At 42.5% G+C, this 24,407-nt stretch overlaps 1 protein-coding gene across 1 annotated transcript; it reads right to left on the bottom strand.

The window, feature by feature from the left end:
* Positions 1–1,096: 1,096 nt before the first annotated feature.
* Positions 1,097–23,020, bottom strand: SMAD9 (SMAD family member 9). The gene is made up of 6 exons (XM_041407304.1): positions 22,356–23,020; positions 15,643–15,900; positions 12,731–12,868; positions 10,742–10,963; positions 6,298–6,554; positions 1,097–1,864 (listed from the first exon to the last, which is right to left on the bottom strand). The coding sequence occupies exons 1-6, from the start codon at positions 22,765–22,767 to the stop codon at positions 1,721–1,723; spliced, it is 1,431 nt and encodes a 476-aa protein (XP_041263238.1). The 5' UTR covers positions 22,768–23,020; the 3' UTR covers positions 1,097–1,720.
* Between the last annotated feature and the right edge of the window lie 1,387 nt (positions 23,021–24,407).

The following is a 24,407-nucleotide window of genomic DNA, read 5'->3' as shown; positions in this document are numbered from 1 at the left end:
CTGTCTTTCCAGTGAATATTATTTCCTTTTGCGTGTGTGATACAGCTGAAGACTCCAGCAGTCCTCTTCTAATTATGCAGCAAAATGTCTTGCACCAGATATTGTGTGAGAAGAAAAGAAATATTCTGAAAAACACAGAATTTCTGAAAAAGACTTTTTTTTTTTTTCTATTAGTATTTCTACTTGTTCTGTGGAGGAATGATTTTGGAGATGTTATCACTCCTTCTGACCCTTAAATAAAAACAATTTTCGTGGACTGTTATGCCTGTAAAGAAATAATCCTCAACTCTTTCATCAAAAGGAAAGACCATCAAAATGTCGTAAGAGTTTCACCTGTCTTCTCAGGAAAGGTTTCCAAGTGAACAGCATTTTGCAAGGATGGGATTAGGGTATGGGCAATAGGCTTCCCTGCTTACAGAAGGAGCACAGACAAGGTTCTGCACATAGATTCACTCTTTACTTGTTCATGGCTTCACCATGCCTCACCATCCTCTGCAGGCAAGGCAAAAGCTCAGCAAATGAAGAAGCCTGTACCTAAGATGATAAATCATCCACAGGGATGTATGGACTGACTGGCAGGGAAGCCCTCTCAGTCAGACCCGAGCAATGCTGTCAGATCCCGAGGACTGGCCCAGTACAGGGGATGGACATGGCTGACTCCCATCTCCTTCTCATTGTATCCTTTGAGTGTGGGGCTTTCTGTTCCCAAGATGAATGAAAAAGTAATTATTTGCTTCTTCAATGCACAATTCATTTCCCTTTTCTGAATCACAGTTCAAGTCCCTTTTAGCTGCACCCTTTATGTGTATCAGCACAACGGTCTAAATACAGACAGTTCTAACTTTAAAACAAACTACATCAACACTGTAGAATGGACAGGATTTAGTTTACATGTCAGACACATATGCAAGTATGTATGTACTTTGCAAAAAAGCACTGGAAGTTAATTAGTTTTTTTAACTCATGGGCATATATTTAAATTATTATTTTTTTCTTAGAAGCTTGTTGCTTTTCAGTGCAGCAGTACCATACCCTACTATGTTAGCAGTATCAGACTACTCAGATTGTCCAGAATGCTCTGAGATAAGGTTCCTGTGATGAACATGCTCCCTCCTCCTGCCAAATCCCAGGAGAGACAGTGTGCATCAGCTCTTCAGAGGATTTGTTGTCCCATCATGCTTTGTAGTAGGGAGACACACTGGAATGGCAGTTTAGTCCTCCAGTTCACTAGATAAAAGTCATCTCTATGTATAAGTCCTGTGCACCACCTCAGGTCCTCTTCTGGACTTGAAATCAGGATGTAAGATGAATATAAATGGCACAGAGATCTGATTTCAGTTGCCTGCAGAGGGGTGAATTTCACCTACTAGGAACAGCGACAGGCAGGTTTCTGAACCCATGTGAAAGTGCTGGAAATTTGCACCGTTTACTGGCTTGGCTGGGGAATGAAGATGCTCATAGGAAATGTTTGACACTTTTGCAGGAATTTGGCTTATTTTGTACTAGAGAACAGATATACTACACCCAAATTTCTAAACTTATTGTACTGGCATCAGAGTAACTAAAAACCACAAAATGAAAAAAAAAATAAAAAAGAGTAGACTATGTATAGATCTATTTACATCTACATATATCTACATATAGAAGCTTCTGTTCAAGGGAATTCTATAAGCCACTGCCTGCAATAGCATCCATCCTAAGGGAATTCTAGAGATGATTCTTAAGAGACTGAGGAGATGGGGTTGTGAGGTGAGCCCATCTGTGTCAGCACCTTATCCAGCCATTGCAGTGGTCCATGCAGGTGGATCTCAATCCAGCAAGGCGTGCTTGTAACATCTTGGCGATGATACTCTGCTCCCCAGCCCTATAAAAGGACCAAAAAGTGAGGTGGTTTTTTTTAAAAAAAACACCCAAAACATTAAATCATAACTTCAGTGCTGATAGTCTAACACAACTACACATAGTCCAACCACCCAAGTTCCCAAGATTTAATGCTTTATCCTAGGGACAATTTTCTTTAAAAACTTTGCTCCTTTTTAAGGTCATTTTTATCATAATTACCAGTGACTTGATGCTATTAAATTAAAAATCTCAGTCACACTTCCACGTGCAGAGAACAACTGGCATGGAAAGGCCTGTTTCCAAGCTTGGCTGCCTGCAAACAGTCCATGGGGAATGGTCTGTTGTCTGCAGACCAGGGACATGTCCAGGGAAGTCTGGCAGACTGCTGTCTGGCACCGACAAAAAGCAGGCCAACCTCTTTCATTAAAAGGAACTAGGAATGGTCCTGGGCACTGCTTCATATATTGGTAGAGATTCAAAGTATTTATCTAAACCTCTTGAAACTTCCAGCAGTTCCTCTGTACCATACTTAGCCAATGTATAAATATTTCCCATGGGTTTTCCATCCTTGAATATGTCTTCTTTGTCAACAAGGGCTCCCGGCTGTCTGCCGTGGGAAGTCCTGCAGTAATTTCTCCAGCTCTCTTGGGGAAGATAAGGGATATGAAGCATCTGAGAGAAGGTGGAGATGGGGTGCTGGCAGGGAGAAGAGAAAACCTGAAGTACCCATACTTCAAGGAACAGGTTTAAGTTAGGAAAAGGCTTTTCTCCCAGAGGGTGGTTGGGCACTGGAGCAGGGAAGTGGTCACAGCAGCAAGCCTGACAGAGTTCAAGAAGCATTCAGATAATGCTTGTGGATGTGATTCTTGGAGTAGTGCTGTGCAGGGCCAAGAGCTGGACTTGATGATCCTGATGAATCTCTTCCAACTCAGCATATTCTATGATTCAAGCAGGCATAGTGTCTAAGCAGTGCTAAGCGGGCAGCCTGATGTCACAGCAACACAAGGCATGCGAGTCACAGCCCAGAGTCTTGCAGCTCACCAGATGTCTCACTGGCAGAACTGAACTCAGATTTCCATAGGGCAATGTGCAAAATATGGTCCCCCTACAGGATGAGGATCTTCATGTGTGGGATGCTGATCAGACACTGAGTCATACCTGTCATTATGATAGGCAGGCAGGTTGGTATTCTTGTAATGAAAAAAAGGACATGGAGGTATATTAAGGCTGATGGCTGCCAAAGTCACCAAAATTTGAGAGTGCTGAGCAGCTCAGACAACTGTGGCTGCCAGTGCAGCCACTTCTTTAGATGATAGCTGGAAAAACTAGGATCAACACTAAAACGAGATGTCACCATAAGTGGTCTGGAAAAAATCCATGCTAATTAATGAAGAAAAGGGGGAAGAAAGGTATGGAAAGATAAGAAAGCTAAGAAAGATATGGACCCACGAAAGCCCAAAGGGTACTTCCAAACAGACAGAATTTTTCTGAACTGCAGAGCATTTATCAGACTAGAAAGAGCCTGTGTTCACAGAACCTCAAATTGATGTTCTGTAAATGTTTGTATAAAATGTCAGCACAGTCAGATTTCTGAGATGTGAAGTCACAAGTACTCAACTGCAGTGAAGATACACAGCCAGGAGAGCAAGTGTCAGAGGAGCTGGCACACCTTGCTGACAGGCAGGACAGACAATCCAGAGGAACAGCAATTACAGGATTCAAGCACAATGTGCCAGATTTGGAGGAGCCCGGCAGGCGGCTGGCCATCTCCCTCTGCTGGCAACTCCCAAACACTCCCAGCGATGCTGTCTCTGGCTGGAGAACCCCCAGGAGAAATGCCAGGAGGGCAAGGACCCTGGTGCTCCCTGTACATCACTCTTGGGTTGCAGGTAGCTTCCTTCATCCCAGGACTGAGAAGAGCCCAGAGCTGGAGTTCTCTTACTGAGACAATGAAGCGTGTACAACTTTCAAAGCTGCACTGGTGTTTTCCACCAGGATGCTGGTAACCTCATGGGTCCTGCTGCTCCTGCCAACACTTCCCACCTCCAGAGGGCAGCAGCTCTCTCCAGCCTCCATGTCCCAGAATGCTGAGCTTTCTAAGTTCCCCTTAGCCCAAAGACCCAAGGAGATGTGGGAGGTATTGGACTGGGTTCAGACCTCAGCTTGGAGAAACTCTCCTACTCTTCCCTTTGTGCTTCAGCTGCCTCAGCTGTGGAGAGGTGGCAAGAGCCATCCTGCTTTAGTTATCAGCAGTGCTCACTGGATGGAAGGTGCTCTCACTGATGATACACCCACATTTGAGCTACTCTCAGCTGCTCTGTGGGCACAAAAAGGGCTTCAGAGGGGACAAGACCTTCACCTCCCTCTGTCCCATGCACTGCATCCAGAAGATGGCACAGTCCTGCCAAGTTTCTCATGTCTTGGTCCCTAGCTATCCCTGCCTCCCAGCTGGTAGCTCAAGCATTGGTAGGGTCAGAGGCAGTGTCTCCAGCCCTTTGGGCTGTAGGTGACCAGCAGTATCTGGACATGAGTCAGCAGAGAAGCCACAGCACTGCCCTGCACACGAGGGCTCTCTTGGACTATGGCTCTGACAGACAACAGGCCCCACTAGGCACTGCATCCCCAACATCCAGGATCACTCCTGACCCCAGATGGAACACAGGAGGGCTCACTCCTTGGGAGGGAAATATTTTGGGAAAACTGAATACAGAAAAGAGTATTTGCAGGTCAGGAAGAAAGAGCCTAGATGAGATTTGCATAGCAATTTTCCAGACGTCATGGGTAAGAGTTCAAAATAACTCCTTGCACTGGTCTTCTGGTGCCTGAGGCACAATAATAGCTGCTATTATTTCAACAAAGCAAGGTGATAATATAGCAGCAGAGTTATATAGTGCATCAAAAACACCATTTCTGCTGCCGTGCTGGGCATGGAGGCAGATAACACATCAAAGAGCTTGCCCCTGAATCGCTGAGATAATGAAAATATTGTGTAACTGGCTACACTGCCTTTACAAACAACATGCCCATTCATGTCTTCCATTAAAGAAAATGCTGTTTGTTGGGTTTCTTCTTTTTTTTTTTTTTTTTTTTTTTTTTTTTTTTTTTTTTTTTCACTAGTGATATCAGTTCACTCCCAAGAACAAAGCAACAGCATGGTCATGGGCATGGAGATTTTGGCTTGGACTCTTGGGAGAGATTACAGGGCACTCTTAATGCTCTTGAAGACTTAAGAAGATGGGTCCTCAAGGATGGCTAGAAAAAGTTAGACCGGAAAGATATGTAGGACTCAACTCATCAGCTCTGTAGAACTTAAGGAAACTGGACTCGAGCCTCAAGCACTTTTTGGTATCTTAGATGAGAATTCAATCATCTCAATTCAGTCATTTGTGTAAAAACAAATCCGCAAGACAAAGAACATACTCAAGTCATTTTTATGGTACCTAGCAGGACTGAGGGCTTCTAATGGTGCATCTGCTCTAGTTTAGAGGCTGAACATTGCTGCCATCTCTCCCCAGCTGCACTACAGCAAGCTGGTCTAGCATCATCTGGAAACTATCTTGAAACACTTGCCATTCTTCAGGGGTTAGATGCTACAACAGGCATGTAAATAAATCCTAAGTGCTAAAAGGAGTTGAGAGATTTTGTTCTGGTGAGAAGGCCATTCAGAAGATTTGAGAAAGTCCCACAAAGACTGATAGATTTCCCACAGAGCAGTCAGAATGTGAAATTCAAATATGAAGGACATCAGAACAGTAATGGATTTGGTAGCCTCCTCTCTCTTCCAAATAACAGGGGGAAGGTAAAATGTTCTTTTGGGTTTTCTGTTCTGCTTGAAAGAACAGCTTGTGGCTGGGTGGCTGACCAGAGTGAATGTCATCAGAAAGTAAGACAATATTTGTCAGGGATTGGGCAGATGGCAAACAACAACAATTCTCTGCAAGCTCAATGAGGGATGAAGAAGGATTCAGTGTTTCTTGATTAAGACAATGTATACCAGTCTGTGGTACTGGTGAGACTGCAAATTAGCCTAAATACATAAGGACATTATTTTCAGATCAATGGCTCTGTTGAGCTCTATTGCAAACCAGTAACAATAGGAGAGATCACAACTGCCTAAGACATGCTACAACATTTATAGGTTGAGCCCGTCTGAGTTGAGCTTTTTGAACAATCAGTGGGGGAACACTCCCATGCATTCTCTACCTATTTTCCAAAGGGAGACTAAGGAGCACCTAAATTTTGTAATCTAAGAGATTTTCAGGTTGACCATAAAAGCTATTGATTTTGAGCACCTGTAAGTTTAAGGCAATACTGAAAACAGGCAGTATGAACTGGTATTTGAAAGTTGGGTATCTACATCCTCCCTTGAAACAGATTTGATGGGATCTAGTTTTGCACCAAAGGAGGTAAGAGAAAGCAAAAGCAAGGATGTAAGAGAAAGCAAAGAATCCTTACTTTGACAAAGCTCATTCGAATTGTACACATCTTGGTCAGCTCATACACCACTTCAAAACCATGATTGACTGACTGGGCAAGAAGCTGGGCAAAGAGCTGGTTGTTGAAGATCTTGAGGCTACAGCCACTGGGGATCTTGCAGACTGTGGCTGGGTGGAAACCATGCTGGTAGTTACAGTTGCGGCTTTGCACAAAAATACTGCTGTCACTGACACATTCAGCATAAACCTCCCCACCGACATAGTAAAGATGAACACCTTCAAAAAAAAAAAAAAAAAGAGTAACATATTATTTCTCCATTGTTCACAACACACTTTATGCCAGTAATTAATTATTTTACTGGTTTGGGCTTACAAGCCCAGGATTCTTCCTGGGATCTTTGTTTCTCAGTGCAGGTTGCTCTACTTTTACCTAACGGCATAGTACTTTTTGACAAAATACACATGCATAAACATCAAACACTTGTCAACAATATCCTAAACATCAATCAAAACTATCCAAGACCTGAAAAATCACTATTGCATTACAAAGCTAAATGTATTTTCGCTGTTAAGCAAATGCGCACTGGCCGAGACCCACTTCACTGCACGCAGTAGTTTTACTACAGGATCCTACTGTCACCCATTTAAAACACAGCATGACGTGTGCTTCAAATACTTTTCTGTATTTTGCTTTATCTGCCACATCAGAACCATGTATTTGCATTTACATGATATGACTTACTCATCACATCCTGTTCCAAGTGATCTTTAGCAAGAAAATGATGGATTTTCTTCTGAAATTTTCAGTGCCCAAGTGACTAACCAAGACTAACTCAAATTTTGACTGTGACTTGGGGAAATTAAGGTGGAAGCACTTCTATCCCTTCAAATACTCTGATCCACCAAGGATATCTGCTTGCATGAAAACATACCTGAATTGGTGGGAGAATTTATCTTAGTCTAATTTAGCAACCTTGAATTTGGGGATCATCTGCAAGATGATAATTGTGTCTATCAGCCTTCTCTAGCTGATAGATAGAGAGAGGCACTGTAACCAGATTAGTCACACCATCTGCTACAGAGTGCAGGCTCAGAGCCAGCTTAAAGCCATGGAAGTCTGTGCAGGTGCTGAAAAGGCTCTCCCATTCCCTGCCCCTGCTGACACACCTGCTTTCATGCTGGCAGCAACAGCTGAGAACTGGGCTGCTGTCCAGGCCGAGGAACTGAATCAACTAATAAACTTAAAAACAAACAAAACAAAATTTATTTTCAGTGAGATCTTGTGAGATCTTCATCAGTACAAGTGTGGCAATGGGGATCCTGACTGCTTGAAAAGTGAGCATGAAGCCACAACCTGAAGCGGAACAAGTCATCCTGTGAAAATGCCCAGACAGTCACCCTTCCCATGGCTAGATTAGGGGAAATGAATCCTTCCCAGGGCCAAGAGAGGTGGAAGAACTCAGTTCTTTGTTCTTGTAAAAACCACCACTAAAAAAAACCAAAATCCTCCTCTCTAATACTAGGTATGCTCTTCAAACACACACAAATGTTCACAGAGCCTCAGTAGACTGCCTGCAAAGCTACTGGTAACTGTGCTTTAATAATGCAGCTGTAATTAGTTTTATTCCTGCTGTCTTTCATACAAACAATGACTGGTTACATATTCCCAGTCTGTTCATCATTCTGAAGTCATAACAACACGGGGCAGCAGCACATCCTTAGGACAAAACCAGCCTCTAAACAGAAGTGGGAATGGCACGGGGTAAAGCAGGTTGAGTGGGAAAAGAATCTGGGAAAAAATACACTCTCCCATAGTCTACCAGGGTGACTCAGATGGGAGCCTTAAAGTCTGTCTTCAACCCATCACTTGACTTCTGAGCACCCACAAGATCTGAAATGAGCTGCGAGTGGCAGGGCTGTGGCTCGGAGCACACTCTGGTGCTGCGCTGGGAACAGCAGCAACAGGAAAGCATCAGCTCTACCCGAACCAGGTACTGTGGGGTGCTGTACACCGTGGCTGTTACCACTTGACTTTCCTTCCCATGGAAATGGATAAAAGGGAAGGACAGAAAATATCTTGATGGAGTCCATATAGCTGTCTGAAATAATCAGATGAAGTGAGAACAGAGGGTAGGGAGATAAGAATAAGGATGCAAATATTCAAATATTACCATATTTCAAATCTTCAGGAGTAGCTACTGACTTAAGGTCACCACTAAGGTGAAAAATTTTAAAGGCTGAGTTTTCAAAGTATATTAAGGAACACATTTTCTGAAAAAAATGAATGCTTTCAAAGGCATTGCCCAAACATTGTGCTACAATAACAAAAACATCAATGCCGTTTCTGAAAAGAGGTTACAAATTGTTTTCTTCTTGTTAACTTTTTAAAAGCAGTAAATGCAATACTAATCAGTGTGTATTCCTATTATTCTAGTATTCATTCTCTAGAGGAAAGCACCCTAAAGGAAACCAGGCAGCTAAATACATATTTGTAGAAGACCAAATCAAAGGTCCATATGTTTTAGTGGTATTTCATTGCCTCTGCAGAAACTGAAAATTCAGCAGCCTCCAAGCATCCACATCTTTTTGACACCGATTGAAAGTTACTTTTTTGTCCTTGAAGTCTGACTGCTGAAACAGGTCCAATTGCTCGTAGATGTTGCATTGTGTTCTGGATTGTTTTTAGCTTTGATGTGGTATTTCCAGGAAATGGTCTCACGCTGATACTCTAGATGACAATTCAATCACATATCTTTATCCTACTGAGCTAATCTTGTTTACTCACTCTTTTTTTCTCCAGTGTTAACATGTGACAATTGTATCCATTTCAGCAGCTTTCATCTGTCCACCAAGCCTTTGCACTATTGGCTTCTGGAGCTGCTCTGTGCTCTTCTGCAGGCCTGCACTGGTGCCACTTCTATTCCACTTGTATATGTTTTTTTAGGATTTGCATAAACAGGGAACAGCAGTAAAATTAAGGACCTCTGATATATTAAACTCCTCTCTGGGCAACCTGCTCCCTTCCCTTGGGCACATTCCTAGTGTAGGACTTTAAAAGACTTCTGATCAATTAAGACAGATCTTCACATTTAAATGGATGAAGACCATTAGCATTTACCCAACTTTATTTCTGTTCTGTCTCCTCATCTTTTGGGGCAGAAAGTCACAGACTGTAACATTGCCAAATAACAGCTGGGATCTTTTGTCATTTTTCTTTTAGGGCCAGGTTCAGCTTTGATCTACATCCCTCCGACAGCTTACACTGACAGGGTGTAAAGCTTTGCTTTATTTTCTAAGTATGTTAGAACTACATGTACAACACATTTGCACTCCACACAACGAACCACTATGGCACACACTTGTAGCATCTGCAACATAAGTGTTTTTCATTCTGAGGAAAAGTGCAAGAGCTTAGCACAACATTGCCTGCTCCAGCCCTCAGGTTCACTGTTGTTTGCAAAAAAATGCATCACATTTGTCTCAGAGCTTCCTCGTATTCAGTCATTCAACACTAGACTATCATGAGCCAATTAAAATATTGCTCTAGGCCTGGGAAATGAGGTGAGGTTGACAAGATAATAAGAGTGGAACAATTAGAGTTAATTAGCCCAGTGGGAAATGCATTCCCAGGCAGCTACTGGTGAGAGGCTGGGTTGGCAAGATAATGAGTCTAGACTGGATGTACCAGAACGGGCAAAGCTTCATCTGCATGGAGAAGTGGCTGGCACAGGACTTCTGACTCACCACCACAAACAACAGTAAGTTCTGGGAGAATATCAAACCCTACACAGCTCTGGGGAGCTGGGATGGAGTGTGTGTGGCCATGTATGTCCAGGTGTGGTCTCCTCATGCTCGGCACCAGCAGCATGTCACATTGCATGCTGAGGGTGCATGTACACCAGAGCTGGGGCACACAGAGCTGCACCAGCAGCCACTGGCAGGAGAATACAAACCTTAGTTTTACTCGTGAAAAGCTGACAAAGCAGGGAATCAGACTGGTGGGGGGCAGGAGAGGGAAAGCTACAAACACAATTCTACCAGAGTTCTTCGACTAAGTAACTCAACTACTAAGTGTTTCATCCATCTCCCTTTGTTATTTGGTGGGAGGAGAAGCAGCCCTGAGGCACCAGCAATTATCCTTTTAGTGGCATTTCAATGGCAATATTCCCAGTTGCCAGAAGCTCTAATAAATAAAATGAAAATACATACTGCTAAATTAGAACACACAACTATAAACAACATTTTTCTCTTTGCTGGCCAAGTAAATAGCCTTTGTAAGGAGTTACTCTGCTGATTGTTATCCAGTCAGAAAATAACCTTCTGATTTTCTTCTATTTCAGAAGTAATGTCAGAGATTTGATTTTAAGGCAAGCACATCTGATGGATCAGCTAGGTTTGTTCATGCAATGCATGGATCTTCTGAGCTCTGAATATTATTCCTGAGAAGAGGGATTTCCTCTTACCTTTTCCTATGTGTCTCCTGGTGTTTTCTATAGTAGAATTGCGGTTTACATTTGAGAGTAGACCCAGGCAGAACCTGTTTTTGTTATTTGAAGGATCTGTAAATCCATCTATAAGGATACTTCGAGAGGAGGCCTGGAAAGTCTCCCCTACCCGGTTGTTGAGTTCATAGTAGGCAACTGAGCACCAATGTTGGGGTTCCTCATAACAAACAGGCCGAAAGTCTGTAGGAAATAAAGTTAAGCACCTGCTCAGGTTTCAGCAATATTTTTTAAACAATCTTTCTCTGTTTTCTCTCATTCCCTCCCACTCTCAGCCCCCCATCTCTTCATCTAAACAGTCACTTATGTCATACTTTATCCCAACAGCAGCTTCCATTGCTTCTTGATTTCATGACTGAAGTCCTAAACATGCAAAAGGTTGGTGCATCAGCTTAACTCTAAGCCTCAAGGAGCCCCACTTCTTAAAAGTGGAAACTCCACTGCATTAAATCAACTGCACTGGCAATCCTCGCTGAACTGGGGCCTGAACTATACACTGAAAATAGTAAGGGGTACATCTGCTCTGCACTCCAGCAGGAGATAGGGATGACAGATGGGCTCAAAGCAAGTCAAAACTGAGCCAAGTTTTTTGTATTAGGCCTTCAGCCTAATACCAAACTCTGTAGTTCAGGAGTAATAAATCACTCCAATTTTTGCACACTTTCAGGCTTTCTGCTTCCATGTGGGACTGTAAGCAGGAATGTCAGCAAGGTCATTTCTTTTGGATCTATCCCTGCCCAGGTTTTCTAAGTCAGAGACAGAGAAAGACTCAAAAACGTAACAGAATCTCTGAGCCTCATTTGTCATACAGGAATTATTAGGAAACTTTATCCTGCCTGGTCACCACAGGCATGTGAGCCCGCCTGCCCCCAGAGCACCTCTGTGCACAACCTCTAATAAACTTCCAACTAATATTCACTAGGATAGTGATCAGGGATGGTAGGCTGTGATAAAGAGATTAAACTAGCTTGACAATTTATTTATAAGTATTGGTGTCTAATAACTTATTATTATCTGGCCATTCTGTGTCCCCATCCATAATTAGCACTATCCCCTCACATTCCTTCTGCTCCATTTCCATGCTACATACACACTCCTTGCTGTTTCAGAAGGCTGGCAATATTTTTTTTAATGTGCATGTGTGTGCAGTGTTCAGTCCTCAGTCTAGAAATGACACTTCTTTAGGAACACAATATGATGGACTAAAAGAACAACTACTACTACAGTAGCAGGAAGCCAAAGCAAAAGCCAGCAGAGGAACTCCATTTCCCCTTCCTACTCTGCAGCAATGCGCTCTGAATGGTGGATACTAGCCAGTACTAGCCCAAAGGTAGCAGAAGCCGTGCTGGAGAGGTCACCAAGTTGCTTTGAGGGGTGCAAGGAGGACCCCAGACACTTCTTTGACCATTAATGCCTCTCCCACCAAAAAAGACAGCAAAGACTTTGGTGTTGTGTCAAAATATCTTTGTACTCCACTAGAATGTGTACTTTTCTTTTCTAGCCAGCCAGTAACATAACATTAATACAAAAATGGCAGTAAAAAGCTCCCTACCATAAGGTTTTAAACTTGAAACCTAGAGCTGAAGGTGATAAAGAAATGAGGTCCGATATTGATAATGCTTTTGTGTGTTATATTGCCCCACCATCCCCGATTTGATATGCTAATCTTTACAATGTAGATAACAGTGTTTGCCTGCATTAACAGCTTTTTAAGTGTAATAGTCCATGGATGCAAATAAGGTCTAAACTCTGTAACTTTGCACATAATTCATGGAAATATTACATCAACCTATGCTGCTAGCTAATGGATGGGTCTAGCACACAGCCTTACTGCAAAACTGCCTGAAACTTATTACAGATCACTAACCCTTCTTGTGCAAATAACAATTTTTTTAAACAATTATTTTTCTTGTAAGTTCTTATTTAAAGAATAGTACAAATGGTACTTACTTTCAGCTTCTCCATTGGCAGATTTACCTCCGTTGGGCAAAGACAGCACTAGCTGACTTTCAGCTATTGCATCCATTGACCGTCCATTGTGGATTCCTGGAGGTTCTCTTGCATGGTAGGGAGGAGGTGGAGTTTCCACTACAGAAAGAAAGAAAAAAGAAAGGAGAAAGAAAGGAAGAAAGACACCTAAGTCAGTACGTTGGTAAGTTCCTCCTGTTTTTTCCTGGCCAGTATTTTACTACTTCAGTACTGTTTGGCTTGAGAAGACTGAAAAAAGCACAAATCTGAATCTGGCCTCCCTTCAGTCTCCAGATTAAGACCATTGAATGTTCAGCAAAAATGGGAAGGAAAAGCTGTCATGTTGGATATGCAGTGCTTGAAAGAGAGAGGGATGGCCACAACAGTGCCTCAGGCCTAGACCCATGTAAAATCAAGTTCTCTGTTAACACCAGTTGTTACCCTAAGAAAGTAGTGCACTTTCATCTGTTATTTCCAGAATTCTGTCTTTAATTTAAAACTTGAGGAGGACAATTTAAGAGCAGAAACTAACTTTATTTGATCCTCTGGGAGAAAGCTCTCTTTCTTCATAATCTGTAAAAAAGCCTATGGAAAGCTACAGAAATCCGACTTGAAAAAACTCCCTCCAAACTTGTTCTTTTTTCCTCTGTCCTGCAAGGGAAGTCTGTCCCTCTCCTGGTTTGTTCAGTCTCCCATCAAAGAGCAATATATGTCATGAAAACATTGGGAGGAAAAGTATCAAGTCACAATTGTTCTGCTCTTGATTTGTTTCATTTACAGCAACATGAGCTAGAAAACAGAAGGTGACCCTACAGTGGGGATTACGCAGAAAGGCTGGAGGCTTTAGAAAGCCAAATTAAAAAGGACTTAATTTTTATATTATAAAATAACATTCAGTGAATAAGCACTAAAAGTGTATAGTTTTGCCTCATTTGAAGAGAAACTCAAGGGGCTTGTATGAAAATTATAGCCATATACAAGCTTGCAGGACCAAGGGCCTCTTTAAGATTGGTTTAACTTAGTTCCAGACTGAAATTCCCTCTGGTGTTTGGAGTCTGTTGGCTGGCCCTCAAAAAGGAGCAACTTGACCCAGAGTGGATAACTGTGAACTGTATCATGAGACAACCACTGAATCTTACAAGTAAGCCATGTTATTCTATTTAAGCACTGTTCAAAACCTAGGAATTTCATACACTATGGAATATTTCTAACACTTAAATGACATAACCCTCCAACAAAAAACAGTAAAACAAAATCAAGAAATAACGGAAGAGAAAATAAGTTACAGAAAGGAATATAATCTCAGAATCACATGCCATATGGGTATTTTTGATGTCTACTCCTAAGCTAGTCACATTTCGATCTCCTTATGTCCACTAAAGCAAAATAGGAATCTGCAGACACAGTGTATTGGACACATACAAGAAGATGTAATGAATCTTGTTTTAGGAGTGTCTGTTTTCCTCCATGGGTTATGGGGAATGTATAGAAAATTCCATGAGATGCAGAAACCTGCATTGTTGACATCTATATTTGGTCACAGCATTCCCTCTCAAGGTTCTTGATGCAACTCCAGTTTGCTTAAGATAGCCTTCCATCCCTGATTGTTACACAGGCAAATCATGCTTATCAGTATGCCATGTGCTGTGATATACTGAAGCTCAGGTTGAGCCACTTCCATTACTAAGTAGCTTTGCAAGGTCCCAAGTTCAGTTAAATGCACGAGTGAGAGTCATTACACAGCTGGAATGGGCCTGATTTACCTGTCAGGACCAGCTCCACTGAATCCAGCTTAGTTACACACAGGTGAAAGAAAAATATTGGAGAAGACAAACAAGTCTTGCTACTTGATGAAATGTTTCAGTGTTGCTAAATATGATTTAATCAGAAATACAGATCTAGAGAAGAAATGAATGAAGGCACATTCAATGAATGAAGAGGGAAGGGAAAACATCACACTGTGTTGAAAGTATTAAACTTAAAAGGAAGTTCAAATGCTACAAAAACCTTGTAAAATAAACATCTTTCTTGCACTTAAAATGAAATAGGCATATCATTAAACACCTGAATTTAAATGGTTCATAGTTGAGACACTAAAATCTTAAATTACAAGATTCTGACCTGAATTCATCTTTGTGAAAAAGCTGACATAACTAAAACTATTTGAAAGTTAAAGTGCTGAAGTGAATCTGAACCATGTTTTGATATTAAAACTAGCTCTTAGATGTGTTGCATTAACAGCAAAAGCACAGTTAAATTTTCAGGTAATTAGAGCTGAACTAAGTCAGGAGTTCACAACACAAACAATCTGAGTGACATAAGCCTGCTAATCTCAGAACTGTGGAACATGTTCCAAAGTCACAGGAACTTGCCTGGTGACTTCCCCAAGTGTTGGGCCAGATTGTTAAACACCTTAACTTTCTGAAATGTATACAGTCAGTCGGATTGCCATAAACTTAAAAAACTTTCTGCACACCAGTTTCCCCATTTTATCCTGTCTCCTTGATGGAGTTTCTAGAGGTTCCTACCCTGACCATCCTAGGTCCCTAACTTAGGTCTTGCAAGTGCTCTTTTCCATGAATTGCACCAGAAGCTTGGATGGGCAGCTTTGGATAGAAGGTGGCCTGCCACACCTGCTTGTCTCCTCAATTTTTCCCCAGAGTAATCATGACATCTCACCCAGGCACTTCTAGGAGCAGGATGACTACAGTTCTCAATCTCCTGAGCATCTGTCAGAAGGACTGAGATACAATATACAGGAGACAGTCACAAGAAATCACATTCCAAGTCTATTCTATCCAACAGTTTAATCTGCAGCTACAGTCTGGGGGGAGCACAGAATTGTCACCTGACCTCAAATGCCTCAGTCAGGGTGTCCCAAAGCTCATTCTTACCCGTGAGCTGATAGGGACTCCCTGGTCCAGAAGAGCTTTCTGGTGAGTTGGGGTAGCTGATGCTGTTAGGTGACTGGGAGAACATGTGGCTGGGAGATGATGGGAAAGGGGTGCATGGAGGATGCTGGAAAGAATCTGGATAAGTGGCATTGTGTGGCATCAGTGGCTCGCTGTGCAGAGAAGTGTTTCGGAACTTGGCAAGGAGGCTGAGGTGAGGGTTAAACTCGCTGTGTCTTGGAACGAGTACAGGAGGTAGCACTGAAAACAAAACAACAGAGAAAATAGTTAAAGCTGTGTTCTTGAAAGTGTATCTTGTTGTAAGTTAAAAAGAGGCATATTCCATGCTGCTCAAATGTTGCTCTCTGTATACAAGTCATTGAAGAGTAACAAACCTGTCCAAACCCAAGATTCAAAAGCTGAATTCTTGGACATTTTCCTCCAGATCTGCAGCCAGTTACAGCAGTTGCACATGAAAAATAAGGAATCTTGACTTGAGAAAGGTACCATAAAATTCACAAATACGGCATGCAGAAATTCAGGCGGTACATCTCTGCCTTTCAAAGTTATCGGTTCCTCCCTTCTTCAAAAAATGAACACATCAAAAGTTTTCTAAATATTATCACCAGGATGTGCCAAATTCACAGCCAAGTTTAATACCAATTAATAGTGCTCTACATACATATCACTACATATGTACCAATACACTGCATATTTTACTACCAGTGTGTTACAGATGGGAAAAAGGAAGTACAGACCTGAAGCCAGAGACCAGATCTGAAATGTTGTGAGGTACTTGAAAATGCTGTCAGATAGACAGTGGGATCTTTGAAAGGAAATGTAAATGGCAATTCAAACATTGCAACAATATCAATTTAGGTCTTGCAATATTGTTAGAAAAGATCTAGCATAAGAAGGCATATGTCAGTGGTTCATATTTAAGACATGAAAAATGAAGGCCAGAAAACTGGAATCCAAATTAACCCATTTAAAAATTAGTCTAGTAGAAGATACTGCCCTTTCACAAACTCTCTTCACTTTTATCTCACACTGTCAGCGCTGTTAACAGCACTGTCCCTTTGAGAAACCCAGAGCTGATCCAAATTACTCTGGATTCTGACACATGAGAAGCAAGAGTAGCATTAAGACTCAAAACATTTTGAAAATCCTGACTAGTGAGATACCTATGAAGATGCAGTCCCTAGACTGGAACACAAGGAGGCTTGCTGAATAATTTTGAATATGAGAATTCAACCTGAGGCTTTAACTGTGTCTTTCATAGTCCTTAGTGGGGAGAGCAGCCCCTACAATGGGTGATTCCCATACTCCAAGATTTCTCTATTATTTACTAGCTCACATAGTGCCTAATTATCTTAGTTAAGGCTTTCAGTACAGGTAGGGGGAATGAATTCCCAGTTGGTATCATGCAGATCTAAAAGCCACCAAAGAAGATAAGGAGGCAATTTGAGTTATTGTGAGAAGGATGAATTGTCCCAGCATTAGAGACAATTCAGCAGGCTTGTATTGACTGACCTAGTATCCAGAGTTCCTCTGGCCTAAAACCCAGCAGCACATCATCTTCCAGTCTATCCTTACTAGTTTATGGAAACAAATAGCAACGTACATTCTTGTTTTTAAATGTTGATGGGAATATACAGTTTGAACATGTTTTAACATATTGCTTGGGCCAAAAGGCTGTCTAGGTAAGGCAAATTATTTTTGGGTAGGTTAGCTAACAACTTTTAATTACAGCAAACTCTCATTTATCCAGCTTAATGAAAGAGTGGAATAATTGCTATTGAATAAAGCAAATAATGTATAGATAATGCAAAACATGTGCATGAGAAGAGGCTGCAGGAACTCTTCTTGGAATGCACATCAGTTGCTCAGGGAGCTGGGGCATTTACAGTGCCCGGTGCTAACAATGGGTTTACAGCTTCTTTCTCAATGTAGCACCATGCTGCAGTAGAGGCAGGGTTAAACAACTTGTCTGCCCACCCAATGGAATATACCACTGGGAATTTGCTAGTCACCCATAACCTGAAGAACTGAGCCCTAACATTATGCAAAAGATTGGACTGATGGCAAGGAGTTCACTGCAGAAGTTATCTTCTCACCTGCCCAGGAATATAGGCACTGGGATACCTGTTAATGCACCACACATACATGGTTCTCTGGCACAATGGATTGCTAATTAGCCTCTGGCCAGGACAAGGATTGGTACTCTGGAGACTACTTTCTTTCCTTCTGCCCCTCATATGCCCCTATTTTTGGCATGAAGAATCTGCTGCCACTTTCTTAAGTTGTTTGGTAGAGAAAGGTATTTCTGCTTCTTTGCTGTTCTTTTAGCTTTAAACATCCAGGGAGGACTCATACAGGCAATATATAGGAATACAAGTATTCACATCTGGCATGCACTGCCCAGTCCCCTGTGGATCTCTTCACAGTCAGTGGAGAGGAATAAAATATTTTACTGCTATGTACTGGGACAAGACCGGTATCATCAATGCAGATACGGTTTTGGTTAGCTGTATTCCTTCCATCCCTTGCTCCTGTGAACAGCTCCAGGCTGTGAGCTGTTGCTGCTTCTGGAGTTTTCCTTTGCTGCTTCTGAAGTTTTCCACAGCAGCTCCATGAAACTGGCATGATGCTTGTCAGGTCTGGTGCTGATCAGCCAGCTCTGACTGGCTTCAAAAATGAGGAGCTGGTGATCCCTTTCCTCCCAGCAGAGGTGCTGAGCAAGGGGCAGCTGTGTGCAGCAACGTCCTGCAGTGTTGAGAGGCTGACACCTCACTGTGGGTACCACAGCTGAGGGAGCTGCTGCCTTCAGCCCTGTGAGAACTCAACTCCTTCTCTAAATGAAAGCTGGGAATCTGGATGTGTGAACAGCGCTTGCCAGGGAAAGCCTTTGATTTGCCTTGAGTGAGTCAGCAGGAAGAATTTTCAAGCCTTGAACTCCTTCCCAGCTCTGACCATGGCACTCTTAATTTCTGCTCTGTTGAACAGTTTTTTGCCACCTCACTCACTCTTTCCACTGACTGTTCTGTGACTGCCTAGAGGGCTAAAACCTCTGTGGTGGGGAAGCATTCCGAGATGTTCTTGTTTGTGGCTAAGAATATCCCCCAGGGCCTCGTTCTCCTTGTTCTTTTGGTAACATGTCACTCTCCAGGGCTCAACCACTCTGAAGGAAATGTGACCAGAGGCATAAAACTGAGTAACTGAGTGTTTTGGGACCTGTTTGTCCTCATAAATTACCCACATTTTCTCCACTCTTTGGGGTCCTTTTCTTCTACCTGCTACTGTCCACCAAGAGCCAGAGGTGGATCCTTCCTTCTTTGCATGCTGAAGTGTTGATGATCTTTGCTCAACTAAAGACAAAGATGGTCATGTCCTAAGTCCTGCTACTGCTTTTCATACCTTTCTCCCACTCCCTTTAGCATCAACAGTTCTTGCTGGGAACCTGGCTGTGCCTGTGACTTCAGATGCTATCAAGGAAACTTATCTACCTCATTTTAATTTCAGGTACAACATCCACACTGCGATTTCTCACACATTAATCCATCTCTGCACAGTTTACTACTTTTGGAGACTGCTCTTCAGTGAGATCCATCTCTTCTCTGTGCCCATGACTACTCCCAAACACATGGCCAACAGTGAAGCCATCAGGTGGTCTTCCACCTGGGAGGCTATCACATATTAGTCCCACTCAGCCTTCATGAAAGCAGTCAGTTAGTTTAAGTCAAAAATTCTCCTGTCTACAGCAATGGTGCACCCTCAAATTTGCAATACTTACATATGAATGATCTCTTATAAAAAACAATAGGGTATGTGTTTAGGCAGCTTCTGTTGACAACAAACCAGACTTCTGAGAAGCTCTTTGAAAGCAACAATGAAGGGGGAAGCAGAGCATAACCAACATACCTACCTCCTTCAGATTAGGTGGCCTATCTCCTCTCTGCAGTGGGGTGTTGCACACATAGAGGAAATATTTTCTGCTTTTTTTTCTAAGTGGCACCTGCTATTCAGCAGACCTGAGAAGTTGTAGCAGCAATAAAAGTCATGTGTAATCTGTGCAGTTTCAGTAGCAGAACCTAAAATGGGACTGGGCAGCCGGAGGACAGAGAAGAGGTAATGAAATCCCTAAATCTCTGACCAGATTTCAATGCTGTTCTCTAGTAACAGAGGTCTAGGGATTTGCCAGGCTGTCAAAGGATGAGGCCCTCCCATCTTTGACACAACTAATTAGTTCTGGATTAAAGTTCATGGATCTGGTCATGGAGTGGTTGATTCAGCAAGAAAGACTGCAGTGATGGAAAATGATCTCCAAAAGGGTGGACATTTGTATGAAAATAACACTGGTATGTGGATTATAAAAAATACAGCATTGACTTAATCAGTGGGAGATTCTTTGGCTCCAGAGGATGAAACTCAGAGAATCTCATATAAGCCCAAGATCACCAACAGCCAAGATGCAGATTTCCTGCAGTTTAAAGAGAACTGTTGTTTAAACAAACCAGCACCTAAATCAGCCACTCCCAGCCCTTTCTGTGGTGATCTCACTGCTGCCACTTTCTCATGAAGCTCATTTATTTTCTTGCCTTGCCAACATCTCCTTGCAGCACTGCTTTCTAACTGGAGCGGCATTGCACCACTTGCAGTGGTGCAAGTTCTCTCTCCTGCTGCTGCCCCAGAACACCTGAGTGGGTTGCACTCTTTGCTATATGATACAAACATTCTGTAACTGTGAGCTTCAGCTTCTGAGTTGTCCCTGTAATCAGAGTTCTAGGAGTGAATACAACGGCCTGAGAACAATTCCTGCATCCTTGGAGATCTGGCACAGCACAAACACAGTTTGTGTCCTCACAGTTGCACTCACTTTCACCTCCAAAACAAGGTGGCCAAGTCCAACGTGCCCAAAGTCCCTCCTGTGGGCTAACCCCTGCACTCTGAGAGCTGCTAGTCCACACGAGTCCACAGGGGTGAAAGCTGTTCCTGGGATTGTGTTACCAATTCAGCAGACCTGCACCTTGTCACCTTCTACTTTACTAGCACGGATACTGCCAGTCTGCACTGACAAACAAGAGACATGTTCACAGCTGAAAGCTTCTGAGTTTCAGGATCAGAACAACAGGCTTTGACAGCCATTTAGCAGCTGCTGGACCATTCCATTAGCAGTATTTGTTAGCTGGCACTGAACAGATGAGAAAACCAGGGTTGAAGTCAGCACCGTTCAATGCTGTCAGCTACTGCACTGAGGAGACTCAATTAACTGCACTGAAGTTACACCAGAAGAAATTAAGATACACTAAAGACTGCAGCCTGCAAATAAAGAAGTCCAATAAACAAAAGATGGGATATTTTATGAGCATCTTTTCTTAAATTATTGAAGAGTTTACTTTAGCAAGGCATGGGATTAGCTCTTTCCCCTGAAAACTGTTGACAACAAGCACCAGTCAGTGTAGCTGTAAAATATAAAAGTTTGGACGATGTTTACAGCAGATTGGATACGACTTCACAGTGACAGCTCTGCTGCACTGGAAGGATTATCAGAAGAGGAAGCAGCCCCTGGTGTTTAACAAATGTTAACAAATGTCTTTCCCTTATTTCATCTGTGTGAAAAGAAACATCCCACAGTTCACTTATCTGATCCTAATGTCACCTCAGAGTAAAGTTCATGCCAGACAAGGAGTAATCTCAGAATAAAAAGTATACACTTACCAACTGTATCCATTAGTAAATTAAATTACCGTGATTTTTGGCAGTAAGGGAGAGCTAAGTTAGACATTAGAAATCATTTTGAACTGTAAGGATAGCAAAGCAATAGCTTCACTTGCCTGGGGAGGTTGTAGAGCCTTTATCACATGGGATTTTTAGAGCTCATTAGGAAAATATCTGTCAGGAACGTACCTGGTAATTTGGTTTGGTTTGGGAGTCTGGACAGAGGAAAACAGGATGACTGCTCAAGACCTTTGCCAGCCCTGCTTTCCAAGATCCCTACAGAAGTCAACACTGAACACTACAATTTTTTAACAGCTGTTTCATTGACATAAAGCCCAATTAAATGACTTTTCAGTAAGGTCATAAGTTTTTAGTGAAGTCCAAAGAGGATTATCAGTAGAAAATTTCAAATTTTTATGGGAACCTGGTGGATTTATTATACATAAACTCTCCATTTAGGTAAGTAAATCCCACTTAAGGCAGGCCACCAGGTATTTTAGGAAGAATCAACTGACCTGGTTTCGTATTCATTGCAAAATATGCCATTTTACTGCAATTCTTATCTTTAAAGAGAAAGCTAGTATTTCCTGGGGCTTAATGAGTCAACTGTTGGATTTCAATGAGACATAAATCTCACCACGTTGGTGAGGCCAGGCTGGTGCTCAGACTTCATGCAAATGGCCACCAGTTCAGACAGCGAGGATTCAGCACCCACATCCATGGAGAGGAAGCTGCTTTCAGCACCTTGGACAAGATCCGGGTGCCCTCAGGGGTCCGACGGGACTCAGACCCCAACGGGAGAGGGGCTCCTTACTCCCTCCCTAGTCCTGGCTGCCAGAGCTGTGATAGCAGCAGGCAGGGCAAGACCCAAGATCCTTCCATCAGATGGAGCCTGCCTTTTCACATTTCAGAGCACTGTTGTAGGATGCACCAAGATTAGACCTGCCGGAGCAAGAGCTAACACAGAGATGCGAATTATTTGCAGATGACATAATTACCTGGGGTTTCCCCCCGCCGGTAATGGTAGGGGTTGATGCACACTTCTTTCTGTTTCGAGCCAAAAGGGAACTCACAACATTCCAGTGGTTTCAACTCATGGTGAGATTGTAAGTCAGGCCAGCGCCACACTCTGCAATATATGACATGGGGAAGCCCCTTGCGGTGAGACACCTGTAGCCGCCCATCCAAGGAACGTGGGATTGTGACACATTTACTGGGCTGACCTGGGCAGCTCAGAGCCCTCTCCAGTTCTTCCATGGCTCCTTTTTTCTTCTTTAATTTCTTCACCAAGGAATCAACAGCTTTTTCTGCCCACTTTTCTTCTTCATCTCCTTGTTTCCAGCCCAGCAGCCGTTTCACTGCGGGGCTGGTGAAGGAGAACAAGGAACTGATAGGGGTGTTGGAGTGCATAAGAAGCAGAGATTGCGCACGAGTGTCAACAGAAGCACAAACTGTTCTTCTGCCTTGCAAGGCCTGCACGGATTTTCCACAGTGTTGTGATGGACACTTCCTTCAGTGGAAGAAGGAAGAGAAGTTCTTTCACACGTACGTCTTTGTAGTCTTAGGCACTGGTTACAAGTAGTCCGACGGGGTGGGTTTCAGAACTTTCCAAACATCCAGAAACTGCTGATGAAGCCTGGAACAGCAACACAATACATGGTTAGGCTTCACACACTATTTCCATTGTTCCTTCAATAAAATGTTTTGAAAGAGAAATCATTCAAAATGTGTAGTTAATTTTCAGTGGTTTTCTGTTTGGTTTTTAATGTTTATTTTGGGCTCAAGCCTCTCTTCCACACTATCCATGCCACTCATTTTAGAGTTGGACCATGGAAATTGTGAAGTATCCAGTCACTTCAACTTGTGTTTAGAGTTTAATGCACCAGACAAATGGTTGCAGGACTAAGATTATTTTTAGTACAAAAGAAAATTTATCCTCTTTTTTATATGCTGGTAGCTGTAAGTTCAGCTCAATCATCTTCTATGAAAATAAATCTGTAATATCAAATTCTATGTAAACAATGAGCAGAACACTTGGGATTTCAACTCGTTCTCTGCCACTCCAATCTCACAGTACTGTCAAGAGTTGTAAAATATTAGCTGCAAAATTAAACTTCTCCTAGATTTCATTTAAGTATTTTTAAATATTTACTAGTATTCTCTAAACTTATTTATATTTTCTTACATGGAAGAGAAAAGCCTTTTTTGCCTATACAGTCTATTTCTCTCTCTTCAACAGTTCACAGCTTTCTGGATCCAAATCACAGATTTTTGGACACAGTTTGTGCTGGATGGATCCTGCGTTATTTTTGCTAGGAGTTGCTACATCTGAAAAAGTCCAACAGAGAGAGTTTAGTTCTTGAGGGTTTTTCTTTTTTTTTTTTTTTTTTTTTTTTTTCTTCATATAGCTGGAGCCAGTCTAATTTTAGCTGAAAATTACATATTTCCACTGACTGGAACTCTGAGGAAAAAATGCCCTTGTATGTCAAGATATTTACTGCTTTAAATATATTTCATGGACCCCCTGTGCATAGCAAATCCAAAGGTCTGAACTACACAGAGGGCACTTAAAACAGGAGAGGGGGCAGCTTCCAAATGGATGCCTCTAGAAAAGCAGCTCCATGACTGCCCCAGCCCACCCTTGTGGACCTTTTTGCCCCACCAATAAAGGCCTGCTCACAGTCCTCAGCACCACTTAGGTGCAGCCACTGAGGAGACAGATGTTGCCCAGCACAGGGAGCTTCACAAACCATATTTTTGTGCAATTTCCTTAAATGTACAGGTCTTGTAAGAGTTCAAAGGGCACCTGGGGACGCCGTGTGCAGGAGCAGGTACAACACAGTGAGACAGGAGGCCAATCCCAAAGACTGGTTCTTTGGCATACTCGGATACCCTCGGCACCACAAGCTCTGGAGCATGCTGCAGTGTGAGCACACATGGCCCAGGGTAGCACAGCCTCTTGGGCAGTCTGTGATGTTTACTGAGGACAAAGGACTGCCTAGAGCTGTTTTTCTCCCAGCTCTTCTGTTTTGTTCTCATGCCAATCCCTA

The sequence above is a fragment of the Onychostruthus taczanowskii genome, unplaced genomic scaffold (genome assembly GCF_017590055.1).
Source record: "Onychostruthus taczanowskii isolate IOZ18803 unplaced genomic scaffold, ASM1759005v1 scaffold26, whole genome shotgun sequence".
Classification (NCBI taxonomy): Eukaryota; Metazoa; Chordata; class Aves; order Passeriformes; family Passeridae; genus Onychostruthus; species Onychostruthus taczanowskii.
This window is presented reverse-complemented; position numbering and strand designations above follow the sequence as displayed.

Bases quoted from the DNA above. Each gene is read 5' to 3' on its own strand.
- SMAD9 (XM_041407304.1), bottom strand. From the start codon at position 22,767: ATGCACTCCAACACCCCTATCAGTTCCTTGTTCTCCTTCACCAGCCCC. The intron at 15,901-22,355 runs GTAATTATGTCA...TTTTGTTTTCAG, and splicing joins CCGGCGGGGGGAAACCCCAG to TGCTACCTCCTGTACTCGTT. The intron at 1,865-6,297 runs GTAAGGATTCTT...GTCCTTTTATAG, and splicing joins TTCGAATGAGCTTTGTCAAA to GGCTGGGGAGCAGAGTATCA.